This window comes from Aulostomus chinensis, chromosome 6 (assembly GCF_037954235.1).
Source record: "Aulostomus chinensis isolate RoL2024-O1b breed Wild chromosome 6, RoL_Achi_v1.0, whole genome shotgun sequence".
Taxonomy (NCBI): Eukaryota; Metazoa; Chordata; class Actinopteri; order Syngnathiformes; family Aulostomidae; genus Aulostomus; species Aulostomus chinensis.
In genome coordinates, this window is record NC_141325.1 from 5,904,581 (window position 1) to 5,922,648 (window position 18,068).

General features: G+C 44.2%; 1 protein-coding gene across 1 annotated transcript in view; it reads left to right on the forward strand.

The window, feature by feature from the left end:
• Nucleotides 1-16,572, forward strand: part of setbp1 (SET binding protein 1) — a 38,716-nt gene extending 22,144 nt beyond the window's left edge. The window contains exons 3-7 of the mRNA XM_086206016.1: nt 2,302-2,723; nt 2,895-4,829; nt 4,945-5,152; nt 5,243-6,305; nt 11,879-16,572. Of these exons, the coding sequence (XP_086062142.1) occupies nt 2,302-2,723; nt 2,895-4,829; nt 4,945-5,152; nt 5,243-6,305; nt 11,879-12,384 (4,134 nt within the window). The 3' untranslated portion in view covers nt 12,385-16,572. The remainder of the gene's footprint in view (nt 1-2,301; nt 2,724-2,894; nt 4,830-4,944; nt 5,153-5,242; nt 6,306-11,878) is intronic.
• Nucleotides 16,573-18,068: the final 1,496 nt, after the last annotated feature.

The window sequence follows — 18,068 nt, forward strand, 5'->3', positions numbered from 1 at the left end:
GGGTTGTTGAGGGACTGGGTCCCTCCAGGTAGGGTTCCCTGCTAGATCATATCAAATTGCTTCAAGACTAAACATTCTGTAGGTCTGCTTACTGATAACTCCATACATTTTAGAAATTTTAAAGAAGAACTGAGTGGAAAAGGTTCTTGTGGTTTGCTTTAGGGTCAAAGTCCATGCTAGTGTTAATGACTTTACTGCTGCCCCCTGCTGCAGGCCAGCAGGACCACAGGTAGATCACAATACCTGGTAGCAAAAAGTGAAATATTGTAAACCAAAAAAATATGACAACTGGATCGCCAATACAATGACGAAATGAAAAGGATTCTGTAAAAACTGTTACAATTAGCATGGAAACCTGTCGTGTCATATGGGTAGAAGGTGAGCTATAAGCAAAAGAGTTGGAGAAAAACAAAGTTTTCTGTGTTGACTGCAACACTGGAGAATCTAGATCCATATGACTATTTATATTTGTTTTTGTCAATATCAGACAGTGTTTTTTCCAATGCCTCATGGATTGTTTGAAGCACAGAGGACAGGAGGAGGAGGAGGAGGAGGTGGAGGAGGAGAGGGTGTTTAAGGGGAGGAAGCTAAGAACAAAAAGCTGAACTTGAGCCAATAACTCAACCTCAACTGGAAGTAAGGGGCTCCCTGATTCTGTTTCGTGTCTTTTTCCCTCCTCTCTATTATGAAAGAGGTCCATACCCCCGTCTTCATTATCGGCCTGTGGCTGCTTGTGTGGTTAGTGGGGAGGGCACATGCTGTAGGAGTGTATGTTTAAGTGTGTGTCAGTTTCACTCTACCCACCTCCATTTCTGTACCTCCCTTTTAACCTGCAGCAGCAGTAATTTGAGGACAGGTTAAATGAGAAAGTGTATTAGGTGTCTGTCATCTTATCCCTCTTTGGACTCTCTGGATCTTCTCTCCGATGACACCACACACACACACACACACACACACACACACACACACACACGCACGCACACACACACACACACACACACTCACACACACATACACGCACACACAGAGGAGTGTGTGCAGCTTGCCAATAAAGCCAATAAACAGCCTCTGCAGCAAGTGTGGAAGGACAAAATGAGTGTCACTGCCTGACTATTGATGGAAGAGCAGCAAGAGAGAGAGTGAAAGGTTGATGGAGAAAGGATAGAGGAAAAGGCAGGGTAAATGATGGATGAAACACACTTCCAATATGACCAAAAATTATGAGGGTATGTTGTGTATCTGTGGGGACCACCAGCTTATTATCTGGGAAGATGCTGAACCATCTTGATTAAAATTGACATCCTGGCTGTGCGTATTCAAGTTCAACTGTTTGATATGGCTTTGTGTGTGAATGGACACGCGTTTGAAATGTGTGCGTCTACTGTATGCATTTATGAGTGAGTGCGTGTGCACTGGCTTGTGTGTACATGCTGGGAGGCAGGCCTGTGGTTAGGTTACATCTTCCTGCAGCGCAGCAGAACAGTGTCTTGTTGCGTCATACTGAGTCTGTGAATAACAGGCTAAACCACAAAGGCCATCCGCTGCTTTATTTCTCATCCTCCATCCGACACTGATTATGCATCAGTGACACATTAGGCAGGGTACTGTTGTATAATTTCAAGCTTTCCCATTTTTAAATTTCAACAGACAAATGTAACCTGGGCCTTAAGTGAAAATTTGATTTACACTTGCGGCCATTATCTGGAAAAATGTATATAAGTTGAACTTTTAGAACCCAGTTTAATGGGCTTGACAGTACAGCAGTGTAAGTTACTAAAGGGAATAGGGAAGGAAAGTTGTCAAATAATATGCTGTGCGTATTGCAAGTGACAGGGCAGTCGGGGACACGGCTGAGCTAGACGACTGCGTTAAACACCGTGTGCAGTCAGACACCCCCACCTCCCTCCCCCCAGCTTTCACAGCATGCAACATCCTTGCCACAGGAATTTAATTGCTCTGTAAACAAGCCCTTTGTTTAGTTGCACACTGTTTGCCCATGCATACAAGCTGTATTAAAAGCTTCAGTCCTGCCGTGAAAGGAGAATAGTGTCATATCAGAGTACAACAAATCACGGATTTGATGTATGCTGACAAAAAGCTACTGAATGCCGAACTGGATGCTGTGCTGCAATTTCATTATCTTGCTGTAGGCTGATGTTGTTTAGATAGGAAATTGAGTAGATACAGTTTTATGATCTTATTATCACACGATGTCTCGCACCTTTCGTAATACAAAACTTTCATATGATTGCAGAATGAATGTAGTAACCAGTCTTTGTCTCTCTTCTCTGTTATCCCCAGACATACGAGCGCCAGTTCAGAATGCCTGAGCAGAGAGAAGGAGGCCTGCTGCAACTACTGGGAGATCATACTCCACCCAAACACCAGCTTCGCAGCACTCTCCTTCCTGCACCCACACTCTCTCATGCACAGCCTACACAGCACACACTCACGCAACAATTCCAACACATTCATGCAAACCAACACCAAATCAATGCAGACTGGATCACGTTCAGAGCACCTTCTGTATCTCCAGCCAATCCTGCAGATTCTGAGCCAGCCAGAGAACTGACAGGAGCCATTAGGAGCTCTTTGCTTGATCCAGCTCAACCTTTCACACGAACATTGACTCAAAGCCCCTCCCCTCAAAGATCCCTTACTCCAGACCTGCAGTTACCAGTTGTTACAGATGCCAGCATTCTCAACTTGACCTCCCTGAGCAGGTGTGGTTCTTTTTTGTATTTGTTAGGTCTTATCAAACATCCTACAAGACTTTTTTTGATGCAGTGTTGCATCTTGGTATGGTGGTGTTATTTTTTTAAAAGCTGTTTGTGAAATATAGAATGTATTTGCCACTTCCATTCTCATCCTATATCCTGTATATATCTCTGCAGGGGGAGAGGTTTGCAAGAGGTTAGTGAACAGCTCTTTGGGAACATCAAGAGGAAGTACGGCAGGAAGGACTCCCAGAAGATGCTCTCTAATCCTCTTGGTGCTGACACTCTGTGGTGTAGACAGCCAGAGAAAGGATCGGAAAGCCCAAGTAATTCAGAAGACCGGCAGAAATACCGGCAAGAAGACACAGCTGAGCAATTCCGTGAGGAAAGAGAGGAAAGGAGGACAGATGAAAGAGTGATTCCTGGGAGGAGAGGAGATGAAGAGGACAGAGGGATGCCTATGCTGACTGAGGAAGGAAAAGGAAGAAAGAGGCGGAGGAGGCCTTCTTTTGACGAGTCATTTTCTGTAGAGCAGCAATCACTACAACGGCAGGGCTCTGACACTACAGAGAATCACCAGCCTAAGCCCCCAGAACCCAAAGTAGCACATAAGATGGAGACTCACAAAAATGATTCTAGAATCACGAATCAGGTTGATATCAGTGGAGAAAGGACAGAGAGATTAGATAGGATGGATAAAGGAGATAAAAGAGAAAAGGGAGAGAGGGTAGACAGGGCAGAGAGAGAAGACACATGTGGGCCTGACCCAGAATCAGTTTTGAGTATAAACAGAATGAAGAAGAACCCTGTGGGCCGTCCTAAGATCAGCTCAGACACCCTGAAACACAGGGAGCCTACTTACAACCACATCAACAAGCCTAATTTTACAGCAAATTCCAGACTCCCAAGTCCAAACCCTAGCCCCAGTCCAAAGGGTAGCATCAGTCCCAGCCCCAGTCCTAAACCCAGGTCAAATATTAGCCCCAGTCCCAGTCCTAGATCTAGGGTTACCATGAGTCCCAGCCCGAGCCACAGCACTAGCTCCACAGCCAGCTCCAGACCAGCCAAGGCCAAGGATAGATGGTCCTACCTAAAAGCAAAAACGCACACCAGCCTCACATCCCCGCAGAGGGATAACCGTGGTAGCCCATCGACATTAGCTGACCCACCTTCAGCTTTCCCGATCACCCCTTCAAGCCCACTCTACACCAATACTGACAGCCTGACTGTCCACACACCCATCAAGAGGAAAAGAGGTCGCCCTAAGAAACAACCCCTTCTAACAGTGGAGACCATCCACGAGGGCACATCCACCTCACCCCCAAGCCCGCTTTCACAGGACACCTCTGTAGGCCTAAACCGCAGGAGGAAGACACATACACTAAACACATTTGTGCACATGGCCTCAACGAACACCAGCGCCAATTCTCACAGTTTGAAACTAAAGCATGGCAGGAGTCTTTCAAGTCCAGTGAGTAAGCTGAAGCTTGGGAAAATGCAGACCATCCTGAATGAGATCCTTTCAGGTTCCAGTCAGAACGGCAGTCTGGCTCTGAAATCATCGTCTGCCCCTGTTACCTCCGCAATGAGTGCCATGGCATCCACCATTGAGGCTCGGCTCGGAAAACAGATTAATGTGAGCAAGAGGGGAACCATCTACATTGGTAAGAAGAGAGGAAGGAAACCCCGTGCAGAAACCCAATGCTCCAACCTTCTGAAAGCCGTTAGGGACAAACCCCACCTGTCTGTCTCCATGTCAAGTCTCTATGAAAGCTCTGCAGTGCCTTCCACCACCTCTTCTCCTTGCTCCAGTGCTCCATCCTTAAAAGCAAGCCACTCTGATGCCACTATGCCAAGTCTGCAACCCATCTCAGCCCTGCCCTCCAAGCCACTAGGCAGGGGCTTCCTCTCTGGGGGATGGAAGCTGTCCCCTCCACGTCTTCTGGCTAATTCACCATCCCACTTATCGGAGGGGGCATCAGTGAAGGAGGTGACCCTGTCCCCCATCAGCGAGTCCCATAGTGAGGAGACTATTCCCAGTGACAGTGGGATTGGAACAGACAACAACAGCACCTCCGATCAAACAGAAAAGGGCCCTGCCTCCAGACGCAGGTACTGTTCACTGTTTCTTTACCTTACTTGAACCTTTTTAATCATGTTATTTATTTTTATATAATTCAGATGACATAAATTCACACAGGCAGTGTTTCTTATACTTTTTATGCAGGTACTCATTTGATCTGTGTGGGTTTGAAGCTGTGGAGGCAGCTGCTCTGGAAGCATCCAGCAGGGGCAGCAGGGCGAGATGTGAAAGGCAAGTAACTGCAGTGGACAACTTCCTGTCACAACAGGACAAGAAGCAAAAACATCACCGGCGGAAGAGGAAGTGCATACAGAGCCGGGATCACCTTCATTTTCTTTCTGAACTGGAAGAGGTTAGAAATATTATGTAAGAATCTGTTAGTAATATTTGAAGAATATATCTTGTTCTTTTCTAAATACGCCCACTTTCTGACCCCCTCTAGGTTGTGTTGAAGCTCCAGCAACTAAGAGTGTCTCACAGAAGATTCCCCTGTTACCCACAGCCCCCGTATCCCTCCATTTTCCGCCTGAATTTCCATCATTACTACCCTGTTACCTACGACTCTTACCCCTGCGACTCCAGTTCGTTTATCCGCAGAAGTGCTGATCTGAAGGCAAAGAGGAGACGCGGTCGTCCAGCCAAAGCCAGCGAACCAATCACATCGAAACTGCCTTTTGTTCAAGGATATGGTTATCCACTGGCAGGGGGAAATTACTATGCAGCACCGTATGCCATGCCTTACACACCCCATCTGAGTCTGGGCTACTTTCCCCCTGCTCCACCATTCTACCTGCCCCACCACTCACTGGGACCTGCACCTCCATCTCCCTTCATGAGGCCCGCTGTTCCCCCTCCCAAGGCTTTCCACTCCAGTGGACACTCCAAGCTCCAGCCAGGGGTCAAGCTTCGCAACAGCAGTGGTCCACTTCAGGGGCCATCTGTAAGGGGAGAGGGCTTGGGATCCCTGGGTGGCAGTGGTGCAGGTGGTCTTGGAGGGGTTCGTCTCCATAAAAGAAAGCACAAACATAAACATAAGCACAAAGACGAACCCCTACTTTCACCGCGAGACCGACAGGAGTTGGGTGGACTCTTCAGTGGAGCTAAGACCAGTGCACATCTCAGCATGCTGAGCGACAGACGGGACTTATCCAGTCAGAGCTCCTCAAAGCATCAGGAGAAGCAAAGGGGTCAAAGAGGTTCAAGCCTCGGATCCAGTTTAGGGATGTTTGAGTCGGACCAGCTATCCACACATTCTCTCACTGACCGCCAGTTTCACTCCCGTCCAACTGGACAGCCAATAAACAGCTTCATGAGCAGCTACAGTAGCCAATCACAGCAGTCCGAGTCAGCCTCTGTCCTGTTTTTGGGGTCACAGGAGGACGAGCATGGTGGGAGGAGCAGGAAGATGAGGCCCACTGTGTTTGGGGATCAGGGCTTAATGTCATTCCAGACCTCCAGGCAGGGGCCAGGACAGATGAACAAGTGCTCCAGTCCCTCCCTCTCTGGTAAGAATCACTTACATTGCAATTACTTCCTTCTTAAACTCCAATGTGTGTCCACAAAGGAGACCATGATCAGAAACCATGATGGGGCTCAGCAGGAATGGTTTTCCTCTTGTCAGAGGTGCCATTGTAAAATGCCTTGGTTACTTTGACGGTGTGCTAGAGGTTTGAGGTAAACCCAAACGGCAATAACTACCTGTTGCTTGCTTGTTTTTATCTAACCAGGACACTTAAGGCCAGATTTACTGTGGCTACTACTCACAGTTAAAGCCCTCCATGGTTCACCCGTGGAAAGCTTCTCATGAAGCGCTTTGGAACAAAATCATTGTATAAATAGTAGTTTAACACAGAAACAAACATCATTACAGATTCAACTGCACAACATAGGAAGCCGGTCTTAAAACAGTGAGAGGCCCAGTAGATGAAAGCAGGAAGAGTAATGGAGGGACAAAAGCTAAAAGAGAGAGTGACTCCTGCACTACACTTAAAGTTACAATCCTTAAGATTCTAGCACCGTTTGATTTGATGAAGCTTGTTTCTGCAAGTGCAGTGTACCATTTCCAGGGTTCTTAGGGGTGGAAAGTAACTATTGTTCCTTATTAACTTACTTACTTACAAAAGCACTCAGGTGCTTAAAAACTGGCCCTTTTCCATCCGTTTGTGAGCAACCAGGATCTGATTTTATGCTCTACATGGTGTTAGTATGCAAACTTCTCCAGTTCTTCTTCGTACTGCTCACTGTAGTTGCTCCCTCTTGTTCCATTACTCCTTGCAGGATTTCTAAAGCAAATTAGCATAATTGTTGTCTTGTTTTGTGTCTTTGCATTTTTGATACCCGTGTTTTGACAGGTACATGGGGTCAATATGAAGCTGCAGCAGTAGGAAATGTTTCTTTGATTAACAGTAAATTACATACATATAGCATTTTTTTTTTGTGTGGATGTCAACATGGACACATAGTTTGTTCAGTTCGTAATAACTGCAAATGCAAAGAATTTCATCAAATGCATGTTTTCTCCCATATGCAAGGTAACAATTGAAAAACCATTGATTTTATGATATATTAAAGATTATACATTGAAAAGAATTGTACACTACCATAAATTTAGCCAGTAACTTTTTTTTAATGGTGTAGTTTAGGATTCTTGATGGCTAACGAATGCAACATCAAACCAGTGGATACATATGTAGTTAAATAAAGTTGCAAGTCTGTTATGTATAATCGTAACTTAATCTTAACCTGCCAAGGTTGCAGGAAAATTGGAGCATGTTAGCAAATATAATTGGTGTCAAATGTACTGGTCCGTTCCCTAGTGGTAACAAGCTTGTTACTGGCCGCTGTGGAGATTTAATCACATATGTTGTTAAAAGGGATTCCTCTACTTTAAATTCATGTGATAGCATGCTCTTCAAGGTGATGCCTGTTTAAATATATTATGTGCAGCATTATCATGACTTCAAGTAGACAAAGAATGGTTGCCCAAAATTCTCACTACAAAACTAATGTGTATTTCTTTTGCACATTCTGTATTCGGCTGTCTTTGAGCACATCTGGCGGGGGATAGAGAGAACGTAATGCATGGATGGAGACAACTATAATTCACCAATCTCTCCATCCTCCCCTCCCTGCCTCCCTTCCTCCTCTCCTGCCAATGCCTTTGCCAGAGATATATTATTCACACAGTGTGATTTATTTTCTACAGACACGCCGTAAAAGGCCCTTGCCTGTGTTAAAAGAGCTGGCTGGCAGCCAGGGGTTTAATGACTGGGGCCTAGTCCAGTGGCGGGGAGGAGAAGCCAGGGGCTCAGTTAGAATACACCCCCCACCCCAGGGGATCCAGGACGGATGACTCATATACACACAACCTCAACCCTACACCCCCCCCCCCCCCGTCCATATTGTCCTTCCAGTCTTGTTGTATGTCTTCTACCCTCCATGTCCTCACTGCTTCCCCTTGTAATTTTTTTTCACAGTTCTTGCCTGTATTGTCCTCTTTTGGCTTTCTCTCACAAACCACACATCCATACTTCCCCCTTATTCCTCTGCCTCTTCCTCCCCCTCCTCCCCTGCTATCTCCCTTTCCTTCTTCCCTTTCTCTTTCTGCTTTTTCCTTGGTCTACCCTCCCCCTCATTCCCCCATTACCCTCTCTTTTCCCTATTCCCTCTGCCCCTCCTCTAGGATGACTTACTGCTTCACTTCACAGCTTTAGCCCAATTAAAATATGGGCGCATGTGCATATACATGCGTGTCACACAGCCATACATGTGCGCATGCACATGCAGGCTGCACTAGACCCACTTTGATTCATGCACATATACACAACAACAGGCAGATATGGATATGCAATTGTTAGCGTGAGAAATTGCGAGTTTGTAAATCATTCCTTAATATAATTAATATGATTAGATTTTAACCGTTGCATTTGCTGTATGCATGTGTGTCTGCGTTTTTGTGTGTTTGTGTGTGTGTGTTTCCCACTAATCAGCAGGTCTCTCTGCAGCTGACAGTAATCTCTCCCATACAAATTTGCATAAAAGCAGGTAATCTTCCACTGAATTAATGAGAATAATTTCCTTTGAGTCACATGACTTGTTCAAAAGCATTCATGCACTTAAATGCTGTGAAACACTCGCTCTCACAAAATAACAGACATCAAAGGTCACTTTATCTCATCTGAAACCTGTTTTAGATAATGCGGGGGTAGTGGATATGTGCGCATGTATCTCTGTGTAGTAGTGACTTCTTATTCCACAGAGAAACAGGTCCTCAGTGCTATACGGACTCTCGCACTGCTGAAGGTCACCAGTTTTATGTTCCGTGTATGCAGCTCATAAATTTCTGCTACTTTGTAGTGTGTGTGTTTGTGTGTGTGTGTGTGTGTGTGTTTGAGAGAGAGCTTTGTTGAGCTGAGAATGTGCACACAGCTCATAAACTACTAATACTTAGTGCTTTCTGCATTAGACTAATTTCACTGTCTACCCTGAATTCTTGAGCAACAAAAGAGTGAGATGTCCCTCTGAGTTTTAAACCGAGGGTGGTCAGGCCTCACTCTATCGCCCTTAGGTCATTAGCTAATCCTGAATCCCTCACAGACTCCTCACACGGCACGTAAAACGGTATTGTATAATATCTGTCCTGTATAGGTTAAAATGCCTCATTGAGGCTACATAAACCCTTAACAGGATCATGTGTAAGCACATGAACAAGCTCATGCCAGTTCTGCCCCTCTCCTGCTGTTAGCTCAAGTAAACATGCTAATTGATCCTGTTCCAAAGATGAGAATTTGCCTTTTTTTTCTTAATCCTTTCCCTGTGCCTTGCATTCAAAGTCTTGAATGCAGTGCACTGGAAAGAAGTGGTAGGTGGACAGTGTTACTGTTTTTGTGGTGGTATCTATTTCACATCTTTTGGTCCCGTGCGCATTCAAACTCAACAGAGATTGAACAATGCAAGTGTGCTGCTCGAATATAGAAATGTTGAATTTGTAGCTGAGGTCATTAAAAGTTGCACAAGTCTCCAGCGGAGGCAACAAGCATCATTGCCGCCATGGTACATAAGTTGTTTTTAACGTAAAGTCGCAACTGATCATCTCATGTGTGTGGTGGTAAATGATTGCATTTGCCCACGTTTGGTTTTCACATTGGTGCTTCAATAAATACCCCAGTCCACTTCAGGGTCTATTGACCTGGGAATGAATGCTAATAAATAGGTTCCCATTTTGCTGTAATTCCACTGTGTTCCTTAAGAGGCGATAGTAAGTCATTGTAGTGTAGCTGTAAAACGGGGCTATCCCCGTTCTCTTAAGACCCACAATTAGATATGTAACAGAGCTCCTCACTTGGGGATAAAGAGTCTCTCACCTTTTACACGTCGCCATCTTTATAGAAAGCATATAGAGTGAGGGAAACAGACTGTTGTGCTTCATACCTGCAGATGAGGTGTTTACACAGCCGAATCAATAGAGTGCACTGTAAAACCACCAGCTGGGGCTACTAGGTTCTATATTAACAGGCAAAGTGTAATATTGATGGGACCGTTGTTATGCCACTATTGTAGAGTCTCTGTGTGGAAGGGGCTACTCCTGCAGTGCGAGGGGGCAGCATCCCCTGCCAGCCAACTTAACTAATTTCAACCTCTTGTACCATCTTACCATCTGGAAATATAAATCTGAGGAGGCTGGCATTTCTTTGTTGTAATGATATTAAAGGTGGACACCCCAAATTATTCATGAGATTTTGCAGCCTTGTTGGTTGGACAGTGAAATATGAAATATGAAATACCTCTATTGATTTAAGATTAGCAACTCAGGTTTAAAACATTCAAACCTATGATGCCAGGTTTATAATGGCTGTTCCATCAAAGCAAACACAAAAATACTCTTAACTGTATTGTGCATGACATTTTAGACACTTCGCTGTGATCCTGCTCAACATATTTAGTGGTCTTTCAGGACTATTTTGCAGTCATCGTGCATGTTCAGTGTAGAAACCTGCAACAGTATATGCGGGATTCCGGAGAAAAATAAGAATGGAGATGGTTGGGGAATCGAGGAGTAAGAGTAAAAGAGAAGAAGCCTGTTGTATGCACACTGCTTGGGGACTGGTGGCTGATTGTGCTTTTCCTCCATTTTGGCTGTGGCTCAGGCTGAACCCCGGGAACAGTGCCCAGACAGGGAGGAGGGGGGAGCTAAGAAATGGGACTGAGATGGGAAACAAAAAGAACGACATAGACTGAACAAACTCAAAACGCAGTTTTTGTAATAGAGAGGGAAAGAAATAGTGCAGCTCCACCAGTTTAATTAAAAACGAGAGAATAGCATATTGCCGCCTGTGAATGGTGGAGTGGAAAAGAGTAAGAGTGATGGGTAAAGAGGAGAAGAACAGTGATAGAAGAGTGCAGAGGGCATATTGCCCGGTTCACCAGAGTGAGGGAAACAATGCGGCCCCAGTTTCTTCTGCTTAGCCCTTCTGAACTGTTGAATTCATTATTTGCGCATGCTGGGCATGAGTGTGTATCTGTGTATGTGTATGTGTATGTGTATGTATGTGTGTGTGTGTGTGTGTGTGTGTGTGTGTGTGTGTGTGTGTGTGTATGTGTGTGTGAATGTGCATGGGGATAAATGTGTCAGTATCTATTTTTGTGTTTGTGTTTGTATGGCTTTTTGGCAGGCTGTGCTCCAGATGCACAGGGTTGTTATTGTGTAGCGACATATTAAATGGTTGGAGGAGACATTTCTGTGGGTTTCCTGCTAGCAGAATGGGATCTCCTCCTCTCCCCTCTCCTCTCTGCTCTCTAGGAGACAATTACAGGATAAGATCTGCTCTCCTGGCTCAGCTGGGCTTTGAAAGGCTTACTTGAATATGTCAAAATTAGCAGGAAGCTCTTGAAGTTAAAAAAAAAAAAAAAAAAAAAGATTCTCTCCGTGAGCTAAATTGGCATGATGTTTTTCCTGGTCTTTCCAATGATGTTCGTTTTTGAATGACACGCTAACATAAGAACGCCTTTCTCTTGATGTACTCTACTCTACTGTGGTGTCTCACCTTGTTTGTTTTTTTTTTACTCTCTCCTCTCCCAGGTGTTCCCAGTAAGCGGAGGTATAAGCGGCGAGAAGTGGAACAGATCCAGAAGGATGTGAGGAGGATGCATTCTTTGAACTTTGAGCATGTGCAGAAGATCCTCCGTGCCAAGCGCCTGCAGCGACAAGCCAAAACAGGAAACAATGTTATCAAAAGACGGCCTGGACGGCCCCGAAAACAACCCCAGGATGAATCCGAATTGGCCAATAGGAGAGAGGAAGAGCGCGCTGATGGTCGGGGTTTGGACATGTTGGCCAGTAGGAGAGCTGAAGGGAGGACTCTGGGGATGCCTGTTTTGGAGAGGTGTGATGACCTGCCAGGTAGGCAGAGCCTCAGACCAAGTTTGATCCCAGAGCCTCTGGAGTTCTCAAATCACGATTCCATCTCAGCAACAATCGAGACTGTGGTACATCAAGCGCGTTCGGTGCCTCCGCTGGCCAAAGGAGGCAAACGCAGAGGCAGGAGCCACAACAGGGACGAGTTATGGTCTCCTTCCAGTCAATAGACCAGCAGGAGAGAGCAACTATAAATGAAAGGAGAGCATTTTAAGGAACCAGTGCTGTTTCAAGCCTATCAGATGCAGTGCCCTTAATTCTGGGACTCCTCTGGTGCACTTTGACTTGTTCCTCCTCCCTGATTTGTTGTGAGGACTACAGCGGAGGAGCAGGAGGAGGGGGCACTTCTAGTGTCACTCCTCTGTTTGCTAAACCCAACAAGACATGAGCCTTTCAAGGATTCATTGGACCTTCATTTACTATGGCACTATATGATCTGATTTGATACTGAATCTGATGCCCTAAAGTTGTGTGGTACTTATGATAGCGTAGGATATCATGTGATTCTTCATGTATCTGATACAGTGATGTGTATGGTATTTTATGATACTGTATCTGAATGTGGCTTTAGCCATTTATTTACCAGCAAGGGAAAGGGGGAATGGTTAATATAAAACTGTGCAGCTCTGCTTATTTTTGCCTTTCTGAGGAAGCTTGTTGAAGATGTGGGATAATACAGCAGTAAATAAGCCCCGTTTCCTATTACTCATCTCTGTTCCGTTCTCACCCACATGTACCTTCCTTGTTTGCTTATTTTCTCTGAGGAATGACAGAGGGAACCCCCCCCCCCCAGCCCCCTCACTCACCCCCCCCCCCCACTCCAGCCAATTCCTTTACCCTTTGTCCTTTCATCTATTCCCAATCAAGTTTAAAATCTACCGTTGCTTGTGCTCCCTCAACCTTCTCCCTCCGTCTCCATTTAGTTCTCCCTCCCTGCTCACGCCTGTCCTGGGCAGTGACATAAAGGCAATATGGTGGATGAGACTGTCCCAGACTGTACATAGAAACAAAGTCCACTGTTGCTTGCCTTGAACAATGGGGAACCAGCTCATAAACATGTACTGGCATACAGTATATCAAATAGTTGTACCATAGACAATGGACGTTGTTTGTTGTTTTATAACCAAAAACAGACATGGGTGCGACTCAAGACAAGTTTGTTTTCAGACATATATTCATTCATACACTCATTATTGTGTTTATATCCAGGGGGCATTGCATACAGTGGGAATATCAGGTGTGTTTTTGGTAAACCTTAAAGTTGGTTTAATGCACTATGAAAAAACAAACAAACCATACACTTGCATCAATCAAATGCAGCACTTACATGCTTGTTCCAGCCTTATGTTTTGGCCTTCGATGGTGTGGATATCCATTCCAGAAAGCATGCATTATTTTTAATCAATTTGTATATGCAGGCTGCGCAGCCAAACGCGTCAAACTCAAGCCCAAGTCTGAAATGATTGGACAGTTCTGCAGATGAGGGCTCCCAGTCAGTATTTTGAAAAGCTAATCCCAGTCGCTACACATTCACTTCATATTCATTGGAAATTTTAGGGTTGGGGGAAGAAAATCAAAAATCCAGTATTTAGAAACCAAAGTCTCAGTATTCAGTGTGAGGATGTATTATTTAAAATGATCTAAATCAGAGTTTAACAAACTCTCCACCATCTTGGCACCAATGTAAAGCATTCCTATGTGCACTCTAGTATGTAGCCATCTTGGATTTTTCTTTTTTCTTTTAGTGTCAGTGTGTCAAGTGTTTGTTAAACTCAATCGTCAGTGGTGGTTTCTAACAATAAGTATTTCAGCATATAAGCAATGGATCAGTGTTTCTTTAGCAACTGTGTTCAAGTTCAGGAGATTCCGTTTTGTTGGGCAGAGTGGGATCCTCAGTTACAGCAGTTCAACTTGTGCCTTATGTTTTTTTCCTAACCAATTACATTTGACTTGAGAAATATCCCAGAAATTGACCCAAAATGTTCATGATTGTGCATATGAAGCATGTGTTAGAACCCCGACACTGCCTGTGTCCTTTCACAGCCTCCATAGTCTGCATCCTCTGTCATAGAAGACTGCATCTCCCAGCATCCTCCTTGTTTTCTGACCCTTGTCATCATAACAGAAGGGCTGGCGATGACTGATGATATTACACTGTGCTGTTTGGCTTTTTAGCGGGGGGGGGGGGTAGGAAGGCCCTCTCTATTGGATGTAGATCTATCTGGAAAAATTGACTGTACTCAGTGTCCTAGATACATAATTGAAGATCACTTACTCTGGCCAGTAAATATCCTGGTATTTACAACCTATAACTGGTTAAATACTTGGCCGAGGAGGAACAGAGGAGGTTGTCATGTTCATACATTATTGTTAGCTATGCATCAGGCCCTGCCTGGCAATGACCTTAAAAGGAATTTCTGGGTCCACCCTTAGACAAAGAGAAATAAGTGGTCTTATTTACTGAATAAAATTAATTCATGTAACAAAAATAGTGAATAATACCAGTAATAATTTGTAATAAGTTGTGCAGAAAGTGACTATCATTTCATGAGAACTATAGTTACTGCAGCTCTATGCAGTACAGCCTTAACCAGATGTAAAACTACAGTATTGAAGTGTTTGTTGTAAATAGTGTTAGTATGTTCATCCTCCATGGATACCTGTTGTACCTGCTCAGCTATGCTGGGGCTGTCTCCTAAAACCGCAGTAGACCTTGTCTCTCTATCAGGACTGCTACACCCAATGTACCGTTGAGGAAATGACCACAGTTTACCTTAATAGATAATTTCTATTTGACAAATTTAGCTGTATATCGACAGTCCGTTAACTTATCCAGAATGCTAAAATAATTGCCTTATCACACCTTTGATGTAAATGGAGGATACAAGCCCGACTGTGGTGTACTCGACCAAAAATAGGAATCCCTGCTGACTAGCAGCTATTTTGCCTGCAGCCAGTTGGGGCAGCGCAGATGCATACAGGATAAGCAAGAGGGCTGTGTGTGTGGGTAGTTCTCAGAGGAAATAGCCAAAAATACACTTGTCCTAACGTTGGTGTGCTTATCCCTGCCTTGCTAGATGACTTAAGCAGGTCTGCAGTGTGTTGTGGTGGAGATGAGGTCTAGATATGTGGTCGATGTGGTGTAGCGAGTACATACACTGTGCAGCTTCCTCCACACTGTGGTCAGTCAGCGGTCTCTGATGTTAGAGTTGAAGACCCCAGCTGTTGTCTGTCCTGTTTGTCTCTCCTACCAGCCAATGCTCCGGTGCCTTCTAACACTGACAAGTATTGTCCGAATCCAGAGCTTTCACTCTCCGCAGAGACTGCCGATGGGAAGTGGTTGTGAATAGGGTTCAAGGTCACTGTTGTTGTATTTAATTTGGCAGCCAATCTGGACCAGTGGCTGCAGGATGCCACAAAGCACTAATGTAAGGATCTTTTACCAAGCCCTCAAGGACAGTGTGGCAGTATTTGACCTTAGATCAGTGGTAGCGGTACATGTGCTGTACACACACATGCCAGTTCACTACGGCCGCGAAGACGGGACATAATGTCATCTAAATTTTGATCACTACGTTTAGTGCGCTGTGGTAATTGTCCTGCACACGTAGTGAGGGGTCACATGAGACAGAGCCTCATAAATGTACATGCAGTCATCCTCACAGCATACGTTCTAAACTATAATAGTATTCAAAGCTGAAAGTGCAGATGAAGCATTGAGAAAACCAATAAATGTACTTCTTTAGAGCACAAAGTGAGCTCTTTTAACAGTGTGGGCATATTTTAGTTTGTATACATAGTGTATTTGAACCTTTTCTAGAGTGGGTTTCCTTTATTTGCATGCTCAACTTGATTGTATGCATAAATATTTTAGACAAGGCGAAAGTTGAATTTCAATTGAATTTGGAGCAACACTTGTACATTGTTTGATATTTCTTTTTGTAATGAATTTTTTAATTCATGAAGCATTTTTGTACATTGTATGAATATTAAAAACTGCAAATATTTGACATATAGAGTAAATACTAGATGCGCATGCATATGCATATATTCTTCACAGTATGTATGTGTAAATGTACACATATATTTTGTATTTGCATTTGCTGGCATACAGATATATGTCTTAAGCACATATATACATGCAATATATATGTATATCCATGTCTGCTGGCATGCTTTTGGTCATGTTTCTCTTTCATGATCTTGTAGGTAATTTTTTTAACTTCTCTTTCCTCAGAAAGAAAAGCTCATTCTTTTGCTATCCTTCTGTTGGCTGGCAGCATTGAGCACTTATTAAGAAGAACTACAGTTGAAGTTGTTCATGTTATCCATTGTGTGAAATAATAAATGACTTTATTGACAGCTAGTGATGGTGCGAGCTCTCCTTTTTTGTTCCGATTGTCAGATTTATTCTCCACAACAAGACTTGATCAGGATGTCATAGTTTGTGTGTGTGTGTGTGTGTGTGTGTGTGTGTTTGTGTGTGTGTGAGAGAGAGTGAGAAAGAGAGCACGCACGACTGTTGCTGCTCTGTTGGTGGCGAATGAGCATTACCACACAATGTGTCTGCTTGTTGAGATTAAAAGACAGGGAATCCTCTCATCAGATTATGCTACAGCCTCCCTCAGTTACGCACACACGTACACACACACACACACACACTCACACATGCTTACACACACACACACACACATTGCGCCACAGTCGTACTCTCGTACTTGCTCACTAGCCAAGCCTACACTCTAAATCTTTACTGCACTAGTCCGTCAGTGTCAGTTCTAGGTGGGCTGGGCTGCAGGCTGCTCTGTAATTGGACGGACCTGAGTGGGAAGTGCAGCACTATTGGCTGCTGCCAACTAGTAAAATTCTTCTGTTACCATGGTTGCAGGGTGAGCTGCCCAAATGAGTCTCAGAGTATCTGTGGTGCTGATGGAACCGTTGGCACCACTGGTGTGCTGAAAAGAAAAGAAAAAAAAAACCCCATCTGATGGAAGTCAGGGCTGCACCCAAATCATTCTATGATGGCTGTAAATGAGACCTCGTGCCCCCACTCACTTCTGCAGGAGAGAGAGGACGAGGTAGAGCAGCAGGGCTGTGACAACGTGATCAAACATCCTCATGAAAGATGTGATTGTGAGCCGGGACAACGTTAAAGAGGAGAACAAGCTCAGCAATTTGATTTGCAATGCATGGATCTCTTCTTTTCTCGAAGAGAATGTTGTTCCCTACTCCAGTGCAGAAAGAGTGTGAAATCTTATGCACTATTAGTACAATTTAGATGAAGGGCCTAATTATTTAAGTAGAAAAAGGCCTGTGGTGCAATTTCTTAGCTTTCTGTACATCTGGTGGTCAGACAGTAAATACTGTCAGAATTACTGTCTTGTAGACAAAAATAAAGCAGCCCAATACACATTTGAGTTATGTCACTAAAACTATTATGATAGCACTTGTTCAAATAATGTAAAGGTTCAATATATTTCACCTGGTCAGTAGATGGAGCCCCCATGCTGGGAAAAAGACTTATGGGCAGACTGAACAATGCTTCGCCATTCACAGTTTTCTCTCAAAGAAAATGTCATGAATGTTTTAAGAATAGCACATCCTTTGACACCGGTGTACAGTTGTGCCAGGTAAAAGGGTGAAAGTTGAAGAAGTCGAGCGGTGTTAAAGGGATAAGAGACTATGATGGAAATGCGGTGGTGAAGCACTCATAGTGCTCAACTGGGTCTTGTAGGTCTTAAACCAAGCATTATTTAAAACCATATCTCACCCAAAATATGTATTTTGCTTTTCAGATACCCAGAAACAGGTGTCTTGAACTCACAAACATGTTTTTCATCACTACACTGTCTTT